Genomic DNA, 19719 nt, shown 5'->3' with positions numbered 1-19719 from the left:
TGTTTGCTTATTTACTGCAATACTAGGAACTGAACCTAGAGCTTTCTGTGTGATAGATCAGCGCTCTACCATTGAGCAATACTCTTACCCTCTTTTTTATTTTTTATTTTGAGACAAAAGCTTGTTAGGTTAACCAGGCTGACCTTGAACTCACTCTGTAGGCCAAGCAGACCTTCAATTTTTGATTCCCCCTGCCTCAGTCTCCCCAGTAACTGGGGTTACAGGTCTGCAACAACGAGGTCTAGATTTCTTGTTTCCTTAAAACGGGCCTACATTGAGTCTAGGGTCTTGCTGCTCTGAAAGACTGCCTCTGGTTCACACCATGTCATGCTATAGGAAAAACGCTTTTCATTGTCATTTTCTAATCAATCCACCTAGAGGTTAAACACAGCCTTCTAAGGAATGTCTTGTCAGGGGATACAATTCCAGGTAGACTCAGTCAACCATCTAGCACAGGTTCAGGGCCAGAATGTATACACAGGGTGAGTCTAAACATGTATAAAAGTATAGAGGTTCAGGAAGAGAACGACAGGCATCCAGCCTCCAGGGATTTAGGGTCATTCCCATGAAATGATTAATGAAAAAATAGAAAAGTAGGTATTGCAAAGTGAATGCTAAGCTCAGTGATAAGATTAAGTGCTGGTGAGTCTCAGAGGTGAAATCTATTTGTAGGCAACAGCATCTGGTAAGACTCCCCAGCAAAGGCAGTCTGGAGCTGGCCTACTGCAGGCAGATGTGATGCAGGCAGAAAGGAGACAGTCAGGTATTACTGTGTATCACTGACTCTTCATTTCTGGTAGGCCCAGAAATTTCTCCACTCAACCCACACTGAAAATACTTGTCTTCAGATCTACAGAGATATACACCTTACATGCCACCAGCAACCTCCAAATGTCCTTTTAGAAACCTAGAAGATATTTTCAGTTTTTGGAGAAAATGGGCTGAGTACAGGGGCTCAATACAGTGCCGAGATGACATCGAGATGGTCACTCTAAGAACTGAGCATCAAAGCATTTCTCAGCTTGTTCCAAAATAATCAAGGTTATATTTTGGTTGAAGGCAAAGGCTAGATGGCTCTCTATTTCCTCTAAAAGCACTTTCTAGAAAACTGAAGCTAATCTTTTAAATGATAGTTGTTTCTAATTTAGAAAGTCAAAAATTTCAGAAATACACCACATACTTCCATAGAACCCTTAAGAAAGACTGTTCTTAAAATCTTTAATCTTTGGCAAGCAAGATGGCTTAACAGGTAAAGGTTCTTGCTGCCCTGGGACCTGCAAAGTGTAAGGAGAGAAGAGACTCCTGTGAGCTGTTCCCCGACCTCTGCATGCATGCTGTGGTACATGTGTGCATGCACACACAAATAAGTAAATAAACGTAATAATAGATTAAAATATATAATTTCAATCTTCTTTGATGAAGATGTTCATTTAGTGAGAGCATAAATGTGTTCTACACACGATGCTCTCAGCCTTTGAGATGAGTGGGGATGATATGTTCTACCCTAAATAATCCCAGGCTGCTATGTCATTGTTTTCTTTGCATCAACATTTTATAATTATTGTTTCCTTCTTTTATCATCAAACATCACTGCTCACCTTCTAAATGTGGTAATCTCTAATATCACCTCAACCTACTGTTTACATTGCTTCTTCAAATCTATGTTTATAAAAATCTTTTGCAAAGCTATAGTGAGAAGCCTTCAAATTAAAAACTGAATGTTGTTACACCTTTCCTTTCCTTTCCTTTCCTTTCCTTTCCTTTCCTTTCCTTTCCTTTCCTTTCCTTTCCTTTCCTTTCCTTTCCTTTCCTTTCCTTTCCTTTCCCACATAGCAGTCAATGTCTCATATAAGACAGCTGCTACTCAAGGAACTGAGTGAAACTTGCCATGAATATGATCTTAGGGAAGATAAGTCTCTAGGTATGAGTTGATTCTAAGTTCTAGACCCTAATTATTAACCCAGTGTTGAACATATTTTCTATGCTGCCCATGCCGATAGAACTGCACCTTTACTTCAGAATATGTAACGGTACCCATAGACTCATTTGTGATGATTTGATGTTTGCATCCTCCATTACTCTGCAGACCCCAGGAAAGTAGGGGCCATAACCAGTGTTGCTTACCATCATATCCCCAGCCTCTAGTTTAGTGGGTACACAACACTCCATGGAACCCAGTCATTTAAACACATGGCAAGTCCAAAGCCTCACATTCTGTTCCCATTGGTGCTGCCTTATGTGATCTTGAACAAAACATCAAACCCTCTTCCCCAGTTGCCACATTTCACCTTTAACAAGATGCTCAGTGTCTGCCCATTGTGTACATGGAATACAGATGTCAAGAACATAACCATAATGGTCCAGCAGGAAATGAACAAGGAAGAAGCATCAGGGCATTAATGAGCTGAGACTCCCCAGACAATAGCAAGATTGGCTGCAGTTTCTGAGAAAGGTGATTTCTCTAAGTTGATGCATTCTTTGGGGAAAATATAAAGGGAATGAATTTTCTCATGGAAACCCTTTCCTTCCCTGCATCCTCTAAACTCTCACAACTACCACCATCTCACCCTGGTATCACCTCCAACAATTCTAACCCACCATGCTTCTCAGTCTGTCTTGCCTGTGAAGGTTGAAATAAAATCAATCATTCCTACGCATATGTGCAGCTTTATTAATTATACTCTCCAAACACCAGAATTCATATTGTAAAAACTGAGCTTCAGGTGGGGTGGGGATAGTTTTAGTGGCTGAAAGGAGACTTTTCAACAGGGTCTTTAAATCCCATCTATAGGAACCATTGCCATCCTCATGTCAGAGCTGGTCCCCCAAGAACACTATGAAAAACAGCACACAAACCCAGTTCCTACACACCGTTTTGTAGTCAGAACCATCATTTGGACCAGTCCTTTGTCCTAGGACTCAGGTGAGGGAAATAAGATCACATTGGGAGCAAAACTTAAGGGAGTCCCGAAAAGCCTGGTAATCAAGATAACATTTCAATGTAACACCTCATGATCAAAGAGCAAAATTCATGAACAAGGTACCAAATTTTTAATAAGGATCAGTATTATTGAATTTTTTTTCTTTTGCTGTGGTTTCCAATACATATGGTTCAACTCTCTCTCTCACTTCTCTCTATTCTGATAAAAAATACGACCAAAAAAAAAAAAATACCAAGAGTATACACAGCGGAATGTGCAAAGGAGGCAAATTTACGCTAGTGCATCATTCTGTGCTAGGGAAGCACTGTGACCATCAGAACCACAGCATCCAAACTCAGCAGACCTTGCCTCACAGGATAAGGTCTGGAGTGTTACTTTTCGTTTTGGTCTGTTTTCTCTTTCTTAAAAAGTTTGGGTAATTTATAAAGAAAATATTATTATGTAGCTCACATTTCTTCAGGTCCAAGAACATGGCAATAGCATCTGTGTAGCATCAAGTGAATGCTCCATGCTGCTCCATGGGAAAAAGGAAGAAGAAAGGAAGTGGGAGCAGTGTCTGTCAGGGGATGACATGCCTAGAAAAGAAGCAAGAGAAAGACAAGTTTGATTTTACAGTAACTCCCGTCAGTATAGCTAGCCCATCTTTGAGGTAACTACATCAATTCCCTTCAGTGGATGTAGCTCCCATGACCTCATTATCTTTTAAAGAGCCCAACAATCTCAACACTGCCATATTGGGGACTGAGCCTCAATGTGAATTTTGGTGATGACAAACCATATTCAAACCATGACAATTCCCAAAGGTCAATAAAAGGAGGCTGTCATTAGAGAGCTGTGTCACTCTCTGTTGTAACTATGACCATTCTGTACACGGAAAAGGCAGGGCCTTACATAGGGCAGTCACATTTTTCCAAGAACTCACTGACTTTACATACGAAAAGACGGAATTCCTGCAGTGAAACAGTGAAGTCCTCCATTTCTAAACATCCCCGTAGTGAAAAAGAGATACAAACATTATTGATCCGTTTCTATCATTCACAGATCAACTGCTCTGAGATGGAATGAAAAGAAGATGTACAGTGAATTATTATCTGTGCTAAACAGAGAACAGAGTGGGAGGTTACAGAGATGGTTCTGTGCTGAGTTTTGGTTATTCCTGAGCTCTTATCATTCCCTACGGGTCAGCAGGAGAGACATATCATCAGTGCTGTCAATCAGATGGGGCAATAGTAAGGAGTAATTCTGAACTCTACTGAGGGAGCAGGGAAAAGAATCCCAAAGAAGCTATGGTTCCTTAGTTACTGCAAATCAGAAGACATTTTTAGAATTGAAGTTAATCCTTCTTGAAAATAAATGATGAAAGGGGGCCCCTCCTCAATGGAGTGCCTGCACTGCATACAGACGTAGTCAGCCTAGATATTTTCACCCTTTAAAAATGATGTTAGGTAAGGTAGGACTAAGGTCCTCGGCCCCGGTGCCCCAACCTTACTGTTTCCCCTGCAAACTGGAGGCTTAGTAATTCTATCTTACCGTTATTATTTTCCAATCTACTAGAAGATTACTATAAAATTTAAAGAATCGGTTAAAATATCAAGCATGTATGATGGGTAGTAAGTGGATATTCCGTGGGTAGCGATCTTGCACAGTACCCTAATGGGGACTTCGCTCTTCTCCACTCATGTATCTCCGCTGTTTAGGACACTTGTACAAAGTATACATTCAGTAAGTATTTGTTGTATGTATAAAATTTAAGCCAATGAAGACTATAAAACCTTTGCCAATGCAATATTATGATTAGAAGGAGAGTCTCAAGCCTATTAATTCCTGCACTGCAAGAAATTACGCAATAGAAAATGGAAGTACGGGCTGAACATACGACATGAAATCAGTTGCTTCAGCCTCAGTAGGAGATAGAAAACGAAAGTACTACCCCAGCCTCAGTAGGAGATAGAAAAGGAAAGTACTACCCGCTGATAGTGAATACTAGTAAGTAACCTATCTGGGGACCAGAGACGGCTAGCCTGCACTAATACTTCAAAGGTCCCATGAGGAAATGCCTCATAACTGAAGGTGAAGCTGCAGCTATGTACAGCAGAACGTGATTACTTTCTTCATGTGTGTGCTCTCTAATGGAAATTCTGGATATTATCAAAGACCTGAATGCTGATAAACTCCTCACTCTTCCTAGACTGAACTAAACAGACCTGGCCCCTAAAAAGACACTTAAAGGACCAGCGCCCTAGGAGGCAAGATGTGCCTAGTGACTCAGGGAAACGCCATGCCTGGGCCGGGCTGGGCTGGGCTGGTGCTCGCCTAGGCCAAGGTTCACAAACCGGACTCTGAGCAGGGCAAGGCCAGAGAGGCCCACACCGGAAGGCCAATGGGCATCGAGCTAGGGCGGGCCCTGGGGACAGCGAGCCAACGGGCATCGAGCTAGGGCGGGCCCTGGGGACAGCGAGCCAACGGGCATCGAGCTAGGGCGGGCCCTGGGGACAGCGAGCCAACGGGCATCGAGCTAGGGCGGGCCCTGGGGACAGCGAGCCAACGGGCATCGAGCTAGGACGGGTTGCTGGGGTGGTGGTGTGCGCGGCTGCCAGGCTCAGCCCACAGGGCTATGTGGGAGCCCCGGGCTGAGGCGTGCGCGGCGGGGTTCGGGGGCGCTCTCCTCCTGACGCTCTTCGCTCTGGTGCTCCGCCAGCTCCTGAGGCAGAGGCGACCGACCGCTTTCCCCCCGGGGCCGCCGCGGCTGCCGTTCATCGGCAACATCTATTCCCTGGCCGCCTCTGCAGAGCTGCCCCACGTCTACCTGCGGACGCTGAGCCAGGTGTACGGCGAGGTAGGCCGCACGGCCCAGCTCGTTGCGAGGGTAGCCCGCGACACCCCAACCGGAAGCCGCCTGAGCGCGACTACACCTGAGGGCAAGCGAGGCGCTTCCGGTCGAGATTCCCGCCTTCTGGCGGGCACTTCCGCTTTGGTCTCCCGCTGTGGCTGTTGGAAGATGGCTGCCCAGTAGCTGCCTCGTTGCATAAACTGCTAGGCCCTGTTGACTCATAGGTTCCAGTCAAATCTGAGCTCGTGGGAAAGGGAGGCCCTGTGGGTTCTGGGACGGAGGTAGGGGTGGGTGGGAAATTCTTCAGTTACAGCTGAGGAAGGACTGGACCCGGAGAGAACTCAGGTGAAGGCCCAGGCAGAGGTGGGCCCCGGGAAATAGCTTAGTAAGTTGTACGTTTATTTTAAAACGATTTTGAAATGTCAGTGAATGAATGAACAATCAGAACAGGAGTCCTTCAGCACAAAGGAGCCATGTTGGTCTGATTGGTCAGGACGGCCTTGGAGCATGTGCTTAACGCACACCTGCTATGTGCCAGTTCACTGTTCACGTTTTAAAGTTAGAACTGTTAGATTTATGAGAGCCGAAAAAGGAAGGAGTTAAGTTTAGAGATAAGAACCAGAGGAAGATCTGCAACAGCCTCTCTCTGAATGCAGGGAACCCAGCAAAGGGCTAATAAAAGTTGTTCCTCGAGGAATGATTATCTGTACTCTGAAAGGAGAGCTGTCTGGTTTTACATAGGAACTCTACTGCATACAGCTGTCAGAGTTAACTCTGTCCAGGGGCTGGTGTCCTTGAGGGTCTCTTTTCTCAGGAGGCAGGTGGGCTCCACAGTCTCTCTCAGTCCAGGGAGTGACCAGTTGATAAGGCTTGAGTAAGGCCAGACTGTCAATTTAGGGCCAGTTAGACACTTTAAGGAATTTATGGCTCTAGGCTCTTCTCAATTCACATATTCTATCAAGAACTACCCAGTGAGAGAAGTGCTTGTGGTGTTGGTTCCACGTTGTGTACAGGGCAATACTGTGACACCAGAATGCAAAGTGACCAGCAGGAGAAAAGGGGAGAATGTGTTTGTAAGTTCTTATTTCTGGAGGCAGAATTTCCAGAGCGCTGGCCCTGACCAAAGCTCATCTGTTTTTTAATTTCATTTATGGAGTTGTGTGGAACCACCGACCAGGATCGTGTCTAATGCTGGGGCTGAAAACATGAAGAAGGCAGGCACAATAGCAGTTGCAGTCTAGTAGCAGAGAGAAAATTAATTATTGACCAGAAACTGCTAAGTGCTTTGAAGAAAAAACTATAGGGTGCTTAAGAACTGTATTTCAGTTTAGTGCTTAAATCCTTACCTGCTTAATTAATCCTATCTTAATTGTGTTGCAGGTTGGCACTTAAACCGATATTTTTAAAAGATTTATCACTTCAAATAAATTTGGCCTTCTCTGAACCCTAATTTTCCTCCTCTGGGTAATTTAAATATTGATAACCAAAACAAGTGAAGTATTAGTCAAATGTATTGGTTATTAAATATGGTTTCGGTTACTATATGTGAAAGATCCTAGTTTCTTTATTTAGTGGTATTGGGGATTGAGCCTAGGGCCTGGCACATGCTAGGTAAGTGTTCTACCACTGAGATACACACCTATCCCAAAAGAGTTTATTATGCTGACAAATTTTTTAAATTTCTTTTTTTGGTCTTTTTGAGGCAGGGTCTCCCTGTAGTCCCAGCTGGCCTAGAGCGCACTATGTAGGCCAAGCTGACCTTGAACTCACAGAGATCCACCTGCCTCTGCCTCCTGAGTGCTGGGAGTAAAGGTGTATGCCACCATGCTCTGCCCCTAAAATTGTTTTTAAACCAATAACTTGAAATACTTTTTCATAGAATAGGAAATTAAATTTTTTATATATAACTGAGCTGAACCCACGTGGTGGCTAATAATTATCTGTAACTCCTGTTTCAGGAAATCAGATGCCCTCTTCTGACCTCTGTGGGCATTGCACAATGCATTGCATACACTCCTATGCATAAAATGAAAATACTTGAGCTGAAAGGAACTCTTTACTTACTATGAATATTCATATGGAACAAGTGATCTAAGTCTCTTATTACAGTAAGTTAAAATTTACATTATAAGTGTGCTGGAAGACTGCATGCAGGAATATGTTGCTTGGATTCAATGGATAAGAATTTGGCATGAATAATTTTGCTCCTGGTACAGTTTGAAGAAACCATGCCATTCTTTACAATGAAGGCAATTTACTACAGATCAGGTAGGGCTACCCTATGCCAGTAGTTGCAAAAAAGCAAAGGAAGAGCAGAAAGGAGCCAAAATGGAAAGGGATGAGTGCACTGCAGAGTGAGCTTGTGTGCTGGACTTCATAACTGTCCCACAGTAGCTTTCTTAAAGCTGCTGCTGCATTCCATCTTTGTTCTAGTTGTGGAACACCCCTGAAAATCTACTTTTATCTTAGAGCTATTTCCCAATTTTGACAAGGTCTCAAAACTGTAAGTTGTTAAAATCCTAACCTTTTTGTAGAATAGAAAGAGACCATTATTTCTGCTACCACAGAAGATTGTGGAAAGTAGGTTGTAGGACTTGAAAATAGAATCTTATTTTTCCATGGCTCCCTTTTAAATTTGAAATGTATGGTCAAACAACAACAACAAAAACCTGATCCTTAAAATAACACCCACTTTTGTGAATTCAGTCCTATATAATTTTTGAAAGGAAAACAGTGCTCAAGATGAGTATTTATTTTAAGCAACATTATATAGAAATGTAGTGCAGTCATAAAGGGCCATTTCCTGGGAGATTCACTCTGATCACTAAATTTCCGATTACAATCTAGTGTAGATTTTGATCAGCATGCCATGGCCAGCAAAGTCAGTATAAGTGGTTTTGTCAGATTCTTTCAGGCAGTACACTTAAGGGCAGTAAAGACAACTTTTCAATTTATTATATGGCAAACATTGATTGAGAACTTCAATCAAGGGATTGATTGAAGTTCAGTCCCTTCAATCAAGGGATTCTTTGGAGGACTCAGAAAACAATGAAGTGATTTCTTCTAAGGGGCTTGTAATTTAGTAGCCAGGCAGAAGATGAGAATGGTTCTGGTTCAAATTAGTATTAAATGAAGTTGTAGGAGCTCAGAAGCATGAATTGTGATGGTTCAAAGCAAAGAATAAAAGAACATACCACAAAGCTCCATGGAAGACTTGACATGGTCAGATAGAATGACAGTCAAGAAGGCATTCCAAATGAGAAATAGACCTGAGTCTGTACTATAATAATGTGCTTAAATATGTTTCAACCAAAATTTATTCATTCAAAATACATGTCAGTTGTTATTAGTATGCTCTGCACTGTCCTAGGTGTTGGAGGTACAGAGCAAAACAGAGATCTCTGTCCCTATGTAGCTTGCTTTCTGTTGGAAGACAGTCAACGTAAGTATGTTAAGTAATTATATGTTACCATATGTTAGAAGTATATGGAGTGTGCCAGAAGCTAAATTAGGGTAACGGAAATGGAGACTGCTAGAGGGTCAGATTTTAAATTGGTTAATCAGAGCAGGCCTCACTGCAAGAACAGGTTATGAACAAAGACTTTAAAGGTGTTGAGTAGCAGGCTATGAACAACTAGGGAAAAGCACACCAAGAAAAGAGCAAGCACGAAGGCCATGAAGCAATATTATGTCATGTTGAGAATTGCCTACAGAGCTGGATGAAATTAGGCCAGTTAGGAGGTAGTTGTGATGCCATAAAGGAGAAATTCTGCTGGCTTGGACAGAGTATAGAGGTTGTGAAATCCAGATTTATATTATTGAAACAAAATACCCAGGATTAATGGTATGTACTACCCAGTACTGCTTGTCCTCTGATTTTTAGAATCCCTAGTAACCACAGTCTGATGCTTTTCCTTGAAATACAGCACCTCTCTGTTCTGCCTTCGTACTAACACACCTTTCAAAGCCAAAGTTTTATATCATCCTTACGAAGTCATCAATTTGTTTTTTTTCCAGCATCAATACCATTTCTTATTAATTAATGCTATTTTTGTATTATTTCTGCTCACTACTTTTCTGGGACGACTTTCCCTTAATACTGCATTGCTGTTTGGGGAACTGAAAAAATATGTCCTTTGCTTATCTGCTAGTCTTCCCTTTGTGCTGAAATTTCTCCCATTGCCACTGAGAACTACTTCTGTGAGCCTGCTTCTCTGGTCCAGGGCCCATCCAGTGCCAGAGGCTCTGATGGTCCGTTGCTCAGATGCGACTGATTCTGTTTCCACTTGGTAATCTTTATCACTTTGGATGACCTACTTCCAAAGGATTTTGTCCTCAGCTAAGACCTCCTGGTTTTTTTTCGAAGTAGTTTGTACCATGATTAAATCTGCTCTACTTGTTTGCACAAAGATAAGCCTCCTCTCAGTATTTTGGCTGTAAGGAGCTCTCAGGCAGTGCCTGAGAGGAGAGCGATAAGCAGTCTCTGTGACATGCTGATAAGAAAACTTGGCTTTTCACTGGACCAGGTCTTTATGTTAGGTTAGCTAAAACACTACAAGAGGTGTGACTTTGTAAGTGAATCTGAGGTGAGACATGTGGTGTACTGGCTAGTTTTTATTGTCAACTTGATACAACCTACAGTCACCTGAGGAGAGGGAACCTCAGTTGAAGAATTTCCCTGATCAGACTGGCCTGTGGCCATGTCTATGAAAGATTGTCTTGATTGATCCTAGATGTGGGAGGGCCCAGCCTAGGGTAGATCGTACCATCTCTAGGCAGATGGCCTTGGGATATTGTACTGGATAGCTTTAGTGTCAACTTGACACACCTGGGTTGAGGGAGCCTCAATCGGGAAATTTCCTCTATTGGACTGGCCTGTGGCCATGTCTGAAGGGCATCTTCTTGATGAGTGATGTGGGAGGGCCGAGCCCACTGTGGGTGGTGCCACCCCTGGGCAGGTGGGCCTGTGTTGCATAAGAAAGCAGGCTGAGCAGGGGCCAAGGGAGCAAGCCAGTAAGCAGCATTCCTCCATGGCCTGTGCTCCAGCTCCTGCCTCCAGGTTCCTGCCCTGAGTTCCTACCTTGGGCTCCCTGATGAACTGCGTGAGACCTGGGAGATGTAAGACAAATAAACCCTTTCCTCCCCAAGTTGGTACTGGTCAGAGTGTTTTGTCACAGCAATGAAGAACAGACTAGGACAGATATATAAGAAAGCTAGCTGAGAGAGAACCAGAGAGTGGGCCAGTAAGTAGCATTCCTCCATGGCTCCTGCCTTGAGTTCCTGTCTTAACTTCCCTCAGTAATGGATTGTGGCTGGAAGTGTAAGCTGAAGTAAACCCTTTTCTACTTTGTTACTTTTGGTTGTGGTGTTTATCAGAGCAACAGAAATCAAACTAGAATACTTGGCCAACAACCTCTGCAAGGATGAGGATGGTTTATCTTGTTTTACTTTCCCCTTAGCTCAAAGGTATCTACTTTTTTCTAAGCCGTAAATGCCTTTCTTTTAAAGTCAGATTCCCTTAACAGAATTTGATTCAGCATCATGAGATTAATAAAGGCAAATACAGTTGGGCTAATATACTATATGATTTACTGCAAAGTTGTCTTTTGGACCTTTTCCATTGTCTCTCCAACTTCAGGCTGACATAATAGGTAGATGATGCTGGTTGTTCTTTTATCTTGGAAGTAAAAGGTTCCTACATGTTGAATATTTTGAAGTGGAATGAATCCTTTAAAAATATTCAAATCTAATATATTTTCTGTGGCAACACTGAAGCCCAAGAAGTTTGTTTTGCTTTATATATTAAATCTATTTAATGGCAAACTTTAAATTAAACACGGGCCTTCTGTGTCCATTATTCCTTCCGTTACACCATTTATAAGATGGCTTCAGGCATGGAATACAGTGAATCCGCTATCTACACCTTGTCAAGTAACAGATCCTTATATTTCAGGGATGCAGCAAATCCTGGTCGGGCTTAGAAGAGGGGGATTATGCTGGGTTTCCCTATACATTCTGACGTTTGAATGTTGTTTTCCTTCTCTTCTTGTCAAAGATTTTCAGTTTGGATCTTGGAGGCATATCAACGGTGGTTCTAAATGGCTATGATGTAGTAAAGGAATGCCTGGTTCATCAAGGTGAAATTTTTGCTGACAGACCATGCCTTCCTTTATTCATGAAGATGACAAAAATGGGAGGTATGTTTATTTTCAACTATTCAGTGGTTTACCAAACTATTTTAAATCATATTACTCATTTTAAACAGTTGGGGTTCTTTTTTACTGTATGGCACTGGTACTTGAGAAGCTTTCTGACTGCATTCAGTAATATTTTAGATCATTGGCCTTCTATTTTTATTTCAGTCCAGTTCTAATAAATATACGTGATATGTTTTTATGAAATAATTTACAGCTACACATACATGAGAAGTTTCCTTTGAGGATAGTTTTGAGTACTGGGTGACAGGGTGACACACTTGCTATCATGTACTCACACACTAAGAAAAACCGTCCTAACTAATCATCATGCAGCATAAATGGAAAGTTGTAGAGTTTATGTAAAGGACAAGTATTCTGTAGGGCTCCATATTGATCAGATTTGGGTGATTTCATGTTCAAAAAGGAAGAACGGCTGAAAGTTGACCATAATCAATAAGAGAGCAGCAAAAGCAAGCATAAAAGAGAAATGTTGAAATCAGATGTTGGTTTCTTTCTTTTTACAATAATGGTGTTCTAAATTCTGTAATGAGACCACATTTTCAAAGAAAAAAATTGGTAATATCTTGATTAAACAGGCTAAAAGTCACTGAATAAAAAGCAAAAGTTAAAGTCCTTTATTAAATCACAAATACAAAAAAAGCATAAATATAAATTTTTATATTTTATGATATGCGTGTATGTATGTGCATGTCACAGCACGTGTGAAGACCAGAGGACAACTTTGTGGAGTGAGTTCTCTCCTCCCACCTTATGTAGATTATAGGGATTACATTTGGGTTCTTAGCGTCTCACAGCCATCTTGCTGGCCCAGAAGGTACAGATTTTAAAGATCAGATTTTCAGGCCAAAATAAGACATTAAACAATAAATAAATGAAGAGCAAATACATAGCCTATTTTTTAAAAATATATTTTATTATTTTTATTTTATGTGTATGAGTGTATTGCCTTCATGTGTGTGTAAATGCACCCATGTCGTATAGTGCCCCAGAGGTCAGAAGAAGGCATCAGATCCCCCAGAACTGGAGTTAGTGATTCAGGTTGTTATCTGCCATGTGGGTGCTGGGATTCGAACCTGGGTCCTCTGCAAGAGTAGTCAGTGCTCTTAACCTCTGAGCTATCTCTCCAGTTCCACACATAGCCTCTTAAATACTATATAATTAGCTCACTTGCTCACTCTCTTACTCTTTCTGTCTCTTGTTGGTAATTCTTTGTAAATTAGAATTTCTGACTTTTTTGCTCACTGATAAATCTCCAACATTTTAGAATACTGCTTAGAGCATAGTAGGTGCCCCATCAATAAGTTTTGACTATTATTAATAGTCATCTAGTAATCCAGAAAACAAGAATGGACTATGGGTGGATAAGGTGGTTACAGTACAGACCCCTTAACTTTTTAATAAGCTCCAATTTAACAAAAAAAATTCCACAAAGACTATCAATTTTTGATGTCCCTCATGTCTACAAAAGAATATGATAATTTTGATCATAGGTAAATCAATGGCCCAGTGGTAAGTAGAATCCCAAGTACTTGTTTATATAAGTATATGCACTGAACTTAGTAGGTTTTAGTTCCTTTGATAGTTAATGGGGAAAGTGTCCATAATACTCATTTCAAATCAACAGTTATACTGTGTGGATTCTGGAATTTTGTGGCAAGTAATCCTAATATTAGCAAATTTGGAATTCATGTTTTTCCTTTTCTTTTTAAAACTATTTTATTTATTATTTTTATTTTGTGTATATGAGTGTACTGCCTGCATGGATGTAAGTGCACCCATATCATACAAAGCCCACGGAGGTCAGATGAGACATTGGATCCCCTGAAACTGGAGTTACAAATGGTGGCTAGCCACCATGCAGGTGCTGGGAATCGAACCTGGGTCCTCTGCAAGAGCAGCCAGTGCTCTTAACCGCCCAGCCATCCAGCCCTACATGATTTTCCTTTTCAAACTATTGAGCATTTCTACTACATTGATACTTCACTCAGGCAACCCTTGCCTCTACTAGTTACCTTATTGTCTATCATTCCTTTAACACAAGGAAATCTGCTGTAAAAATCTAGTCTTTTTCAAACAGAAACTTTCCAGTCCTAAAGGCATGATTTTGTAGTGTTTAATTCAGAATAAAATTTTGCTCATAGAACTTACAGTCATTTGTCTTTTAAGTCAGGTGTATGAGAAAGTTGAATGACAAATTTATCTAGGCCTAGTTCACCTGTGTTTGATTATGTAAGATTTGATAGTTTCTTGTGGTAGGAGAAGTGTGGGTCTTCTCTGCTAGTCTTCATGCGAGAAGGCAGACTTTAATACTCTATGGCTGATGAGACGTAGGGACTAGGATCCAATCATCTGTCTAGACAACTGGGAGAACATCTCTTCCTGTCCATTTGTATTCTTCTCCTTTTTTTAGTTTTTTTACTCCATAGCATTTTCATCCATTAAGTACAGAGAAGTATTAATTACAGGATATTTTTAATACTTTTTTTTAGGCTTACTCAATTCCAGATATGGCCGAGGATGGATTGATCACAGAAAATTGGCTGTTAACAGCTTTCACTATTTTGGATGTGGTCAAAAATCTTTTGAATCTAAAATCTTAGAAGAAACTCAATTTCTCATTGATGCTGTTGAAACATACAAAGGTAGAGATTTTGACTTCAAGCAACTAATAACAAATGCTGTTTCAAACATAACTAATCTGATCCTTTTTGGAGAACGACTCACTTATGAAGACACTGGCTTTCAGCGCATGATTGAGTTATTTAGTGAGAATGTGGAACTAGCAGCCAGCGCCTCAGTCTTCCTGTACAACGCATTTCCATGGATTGGCATCTTACCTTTTGGAAAACATCAAAAGCTATTTAGAAATGCAGACATGGTCTATGATTTCCTCTCTAGACTTATTGAAAAAGCTTCAGTCAACAGAAAGCCTCAATTACCCCAGCATTTCATTGATGCTTATTTAGATGAGATGGATCAAGGTAAAAATGACCCTTTATCTACTTTCTCCAGAGAAAACCTCATTTTCTCAGTGGGTGAACTTATCATTGCTGGAACCGAAACTACAACCAATGTTCTACGCTGGGCTATTCTTTTCATGGCTCTTTATCCTAACATTCAAGGTGAGGCATCTCTTGATCTCAGGGTTACATACAGGGCTCATATATGTTTTAGAGTGTTTGGCTGTAGAAAGCATTTTTAGGAACTCTGGCTGTGCTAGCCAAGAAGAGAAATATTTCATAATTATAGAAAGTTTTCCCAAACTAGTATCTCAATATTCATGAAAAAATAAAGAAAACCCATCTGAAGGCCAGGCCTGCTGATGTATCCCTATAACCCTTGCACTAAGGAGGCTGACGCAGAATTTCAGATTTGAGGCCAGTGTAGGCTGTATGGTATGATCAAGGCAAACCTGGGCTACAAAGAAAGGTCCTCTCTTAAACAAATGAACGAAACAACCCTAGATCAATCTCATGGGGCTAGAGAGATTGCTCCGTGGTTAAGAGCACTGGTTTCTCTTGCAGAGGACCTGGATTCCATTCCCAGCACCCACATGGTGGCTAATAACCAGTTGTAACTACAGTTCCAAGGGATCCAATGCCCTCTTGTGGCCTCAGAAGGCATTGCATGCATGTGGTGCACTTACATACCTGTAAGCAAAGCATTCATAAACATTAAATAAATTTGAAAATTTAAACCCTTGATCTTATTATGCCTGTTTTCTAAATGACTAAAAAGGCTGCATGTCTGGAAGTGGCAGAGTGGGAATCTGAACTCTGCCTTTTCTAATTCCAGTATTCTGTTTCTTGCTAACAGTGATGGTACATTATAATTTTAGGCTTATTTCACATGTTTTTTTTTTAATTTGATTTTGTTGAATTTTTGTGTATTTCATATAGAACATCTCATTCAATCTTAATCTTCTTTATGCCCCCATCCCCACTGGCACCCTCCATAGCCCCTGCACTGGAATTGATACTTTGTCATTTGTGTTAAGGCCTAGTGTGTCAAATTAGTGTTCCCAGACATTACTCAGTACCAGTTCATCTACTCAGGTCTAGTCAGCATATCTAGAGTCCCTTGCTTTAGGAAAATCAACTCTTCCTCACCCAGCAGTAATCAGTTGCCAATATTTTTTCAGTTAAGATTGCAGTCTGCTGTCCATTTCCCCAGCCCCAGCTCTATGCTGGGTTTTTGTCTGCTCAAGTTTGCATGGGACTTGTGTATGCCTACTGTAGATTCATATGAGCAGGGTCCCAGGAGCTTGTAGGACTCTATTTCTATTGGTTGTGCACCTCCTCCCTGGCTCTTACAATCTTTCTGCCCCCTTTTCCTCAATGGTCCCTGAGCCCTGGGTGGGTGAAATTTAATATAGGAGTCCTGTCCAAGGACCAGCTTTCTGCAGCCTCTTAATCTCTACATTTTGGCCATTTGTGACTTTTTGTGTTCCTGGTCCTCTGTTTCATGAGGGAGCTTCATTAATGAGAGCTGAGAGATTCATTAGTGACCTCTTTATCCCTGTTCTATTTTCTGTGAGCCTTAAGTGAGGTTCCATTGTAGATGTATTACTTAGGTCTGGACACTTCATAGACAATGTCTGTGTGCGACCAGTTGTGGTGCATGGTAATAGTCTCCATCTGGTGCAAAAGAAGCTTCTTTGGTGACAGCAGTATTTGTCTGTAAATACAAGGATATATATTTTGCACATAGTAAGAAATTATATTAGTCTAGGGATGTGACAGTCTTGGGGTTTTCTCTAAGATCTATGACCTCTCCAGCCATGTGTGTTTGGTTATATTTACAGCACCACACTTGGGTTTCCTCCCATTGAGTGGGCTTTTAGTCCAATTAGGTAGCTGTTGATTGCCCCCAAATTCACATTTATTCTTAATCTTTTTACTTTTTACCTTACCAAGAGTATTAGTTAATAGTAATACAAGATATATAGTTTATAGTTAACTCTCAGATAATGTAAAATCCAAATCTAGATATACTTGGTATTTTGTTGATTTATAATAATTTATTATACCCCAAACAGAAATAAGTTTACCTATCATTTTAAGAATTGTGTAATAATGTGAACACTTTCCTCTGACAGGACAAGTTCATAAAGAGATTGATTTAATTATGGGCCCCAGTAGAAGGCCTTCTTGGGATGACAAACGCAAAATGCATTATACTGAAGCAGTTTTGCATGAAGTTTTAAGATTCTGTAATATAGTTCCACTGGGGATTTTTCATGCAACCTCTGAAGATGCAGTTGTACGTGGTTATTCCATTCCTAAAGGCACAACAGTAATTACAAATCTTTATTCTGTACATTTTGATGAAAAATACTGGAAAGACCCAGACATGTTCTATCCTGAGCGATTTCTGGACAGCAATGGATATTTTACTAAAAAGGAAGCTTTGGTTCCTTTTTCTCTAGGTAAGAGAGCATTTATACATATATAACTTTAAAGTATAACAGTGATTTGTCATTTATAGAATCTTAGTCTGAAATATCCTGCTCTAGACTATCCAATTCTGAATACCTAACATTAATCCTTGCAGGAGAGAATGGTTTGGTTAAAGTAATGAGCACCTGTTTCTATTCAAAGTAAACCTTACTTAAACAGAGGAAAATTGTTGAGAAATTGTAGCTACTTCTGAAACACTTTTGCCTGTGAATTTTGGGTTTGCTGTCAAACTTCTAGAGCAAAGAGATAGTAACAGGTATCTTGAGAAACTGAAACCTAGAGAAAGGAAAGCCTTGGCAACTTCAAATGAAGCTAGAATGTTGTCTTCTTGCCTTCCAGTTTGCTACATCATCCCTAACTAGGTAATATCACTTCTGGGAGACAGGACATTGATCACAGAGCTTGGAAGATGAACTGCAGACTCTTCCTCATCACTGAGAAAAATACACTTTGGTCAATTGAAATGGGCTTCCCTTGAGTATGTAAGAACAAAACATCACATCTCAAAGATCTCCCATAGCATGTCTTAGGCTACATTGCATTACGCAAGGGAAGTCAGAGTTAGGAGCAGAGTCTTAGACTAAGTTTGTGATCTGACATAAGGAAGTAAAGTAGTAGGTTTCTGAGACTAAGTGCTAGTTTCTGTTCTTTGACATTTTAAGAATTCTTTCATGAAGATAATGTCTTCTAACCTACTTTAAATTCCAGATTTCCTGAATGACAACCAAATATTAAATAATTAATTTTAGTGAATGTAATCTTAAGGCTTATTTTATTTGCCTTTTCTGTCTAGGGAGAAGACACTGTCTTGGAGAACAGCTGGCTCGGATGGAAATGTTCTTATTTTTTACAGCATTGCTTCAGCGATTTCATTTGCATTTTCCACATGAACTAGTTCCAAATCTAAAACCCAGGTTAGGCATGACATTGCAGCCCCAATCCTATCTCATCTGTGCTGAAAGACGCTGAAAGTGCAGAAAATGTAGTGGAATCAATATTGGTGTTTGGATCAAAGCCACAGTTTTATAAAACTGAACGAGCACAGTTGTGTTGTTAAAACAGCACTAGAGCAATAATGAGGATCAGCTAGGATCCCTTTTCCAACTTCAATGAATTCTATTGTAGGATTCTCTGTTGAGGAACATTATGTTACACTGATGCTAAAAAGGGCCATGGATCCCTTTAAACAGAGCTGCTTGTTTAGTATAATGTTCCTCTCACCTGGCTCCATCCCGGACAACTTTGCTTCTAAGTACTGATCCTTTATGATCAGGTATTGGGATCAGTTGACTGTGGTATCAGTCCAGGACTAAAGAAGAAAGTAAAACCCAACTAAATGATTGTGGGCTACAGAGGTATTTAAAATATGAAAGTATATTTAATGTGGACCCTTCCAGTGCTTTCAAATGTTGCTGTTCTTAAGAACTGTGCATTCTTCCTAGAAACAGGCTCTTTGATCCCTGAGCATCCATTCTTATAGCAGCAGGCCAGTGAGTAGGAAGTGACAATATATGTTTGGAATAAAAAATGATTCATGACTATTGATTCTTTCTTCGTAGGCACAGGCATTACATTTTTCCTGGCACCACTTCTTACTAGAACCAGCTGCAGTGCTCAAAGATTCAAACATCTTATCTTTAAGAAAGCATTAGGTAATTACATGGGTTAGTGCTCTCACACTTTCTAAAGATATCAATATTCAGATCCAAAGACCTCCTATGGAGACATGGAAAGTTGTAAAATTGAAACATTTGAGGATGTTGGGACACTGCTAAGTATACCAAGACAAATTGATATACTGATTGGCCAAAGCAAACAGGAATGTATATTTGCTCATTTATAGCCATTTTTACATTATCATTCTTCTAAAGTTGTACACTAACCACCCATGTCCTTGTAACTTGGTTTATGAACAGCTGCAGCCTTAAAGTACCCATAACAATGGCTTGTATTAAGACTATAGATTGGGGGCTGGAGAGATGGCTTAGTGGTTAAGCGCAAATGCTACTCCTGCAGAAGACCTGAGTTCAGTTCCCAGCATCCACATCAGGTGACTCACAAATATCTGAAATTCCAGCTCCAAGGTAATCTGATACCTCTGCCTTCTGTGGGCACCACACCTATGTGCACATATCCACCATCTCACACAGACACACACACACACACACACACAAAGATACACACACACAATTAAAAGTAATCTTTTAAATAAAAAGACTGAATTTAACCTTAGTTTGGTTATTATCTACTAATTTTAACTAGTTTCTCTG

The 19719-nt window shown here is 40.6% G+C and overlaps 1 protein-coding gene across 2 annotated transcripts; it reads left to right on the top strand.

Annotated features, from left to right (window-relative positions):
- Nucleotides 1–5511: 5511 nt before the first annotated feature.
- Nucleotides 5512–18987, top strand: LOC103750427 (vitamin D 25-hydroxylase). Of its 2 annotated transcripts, none has more exons than XM_017803311.2 (5): nt 5512–5778; nt 11828–11969; nt 14480–15112; nt 17335–17418; nt 18243–18987. In XM_017803311.2, exons 1-5 carry the CDS (start codon nt 5557–5559, stop codon nt 18416–18418), a joined length of 1257 nt encoding a protein of 418 aa, XP_017658800.1. In that variant the 5' UTR covers nt 5512–5556; the 3' UTR covers nt 18419–18987. The 2 variants fall into 2 exon arrangements, with proteins under 2 accessions (XP_017658800.1, XP_008851743.1); XM_008853521.2 differs by having other exon boundaries at nt 17089–17418.
- The last annotated feature ends 732 nt before the right edge of the window (nt 18988–19719 follow it).

Source organism: Nannospalax galili, unplaced genomic scaffold, assembly GCF_000622305.1.
Source record: "Nannospalax galili isolate Female #2095 unplaced genomic scaffold, S.galili_v1.0 scaffold44, whole genome shotgun sequence".
Taxonomy (NCBI): domain Eukaryota; kingdom Metazoa; phylum Chordata; class Mammalia; order Rodentia; family Spalacidae; genus Nannospalax; species Nannospalax galili.
The sequence above is the reverse complement of the archived record's forward strand: the minus strand, read 5'-3'. Positions and strand labels throughout refer to the sequence as shown.

What these genes read in the sequence shown, in the direction of transcription:
- LOC103750427 (XM_008853521.2), top strand. Translation starts at nt 5,557, where the DNA reads ATGTGGGAGCCCCGGGCTGAGGCGTGCGCGGCGGGGTTCGGGGGCGCT. An exon ending in TGAGCCAGGTGTACGGCGAG is followed by an intron (nt 5,779 to 11,827) that starts GTAGGCCGCACG and finishes TTCTTGTCAAAG; the next exon opens with ATTTTCAGTTTGGATCTTGG. An exon ending in TTTGGTTCCTTTTTCTCTAG is followed by an intron (nt 17,419 to 18,242) that starts GTAAGAGAGCAT and finishes TTTTCTGTCTAG; the next exon opens with GGAGAAGACACTGTCTTGGA.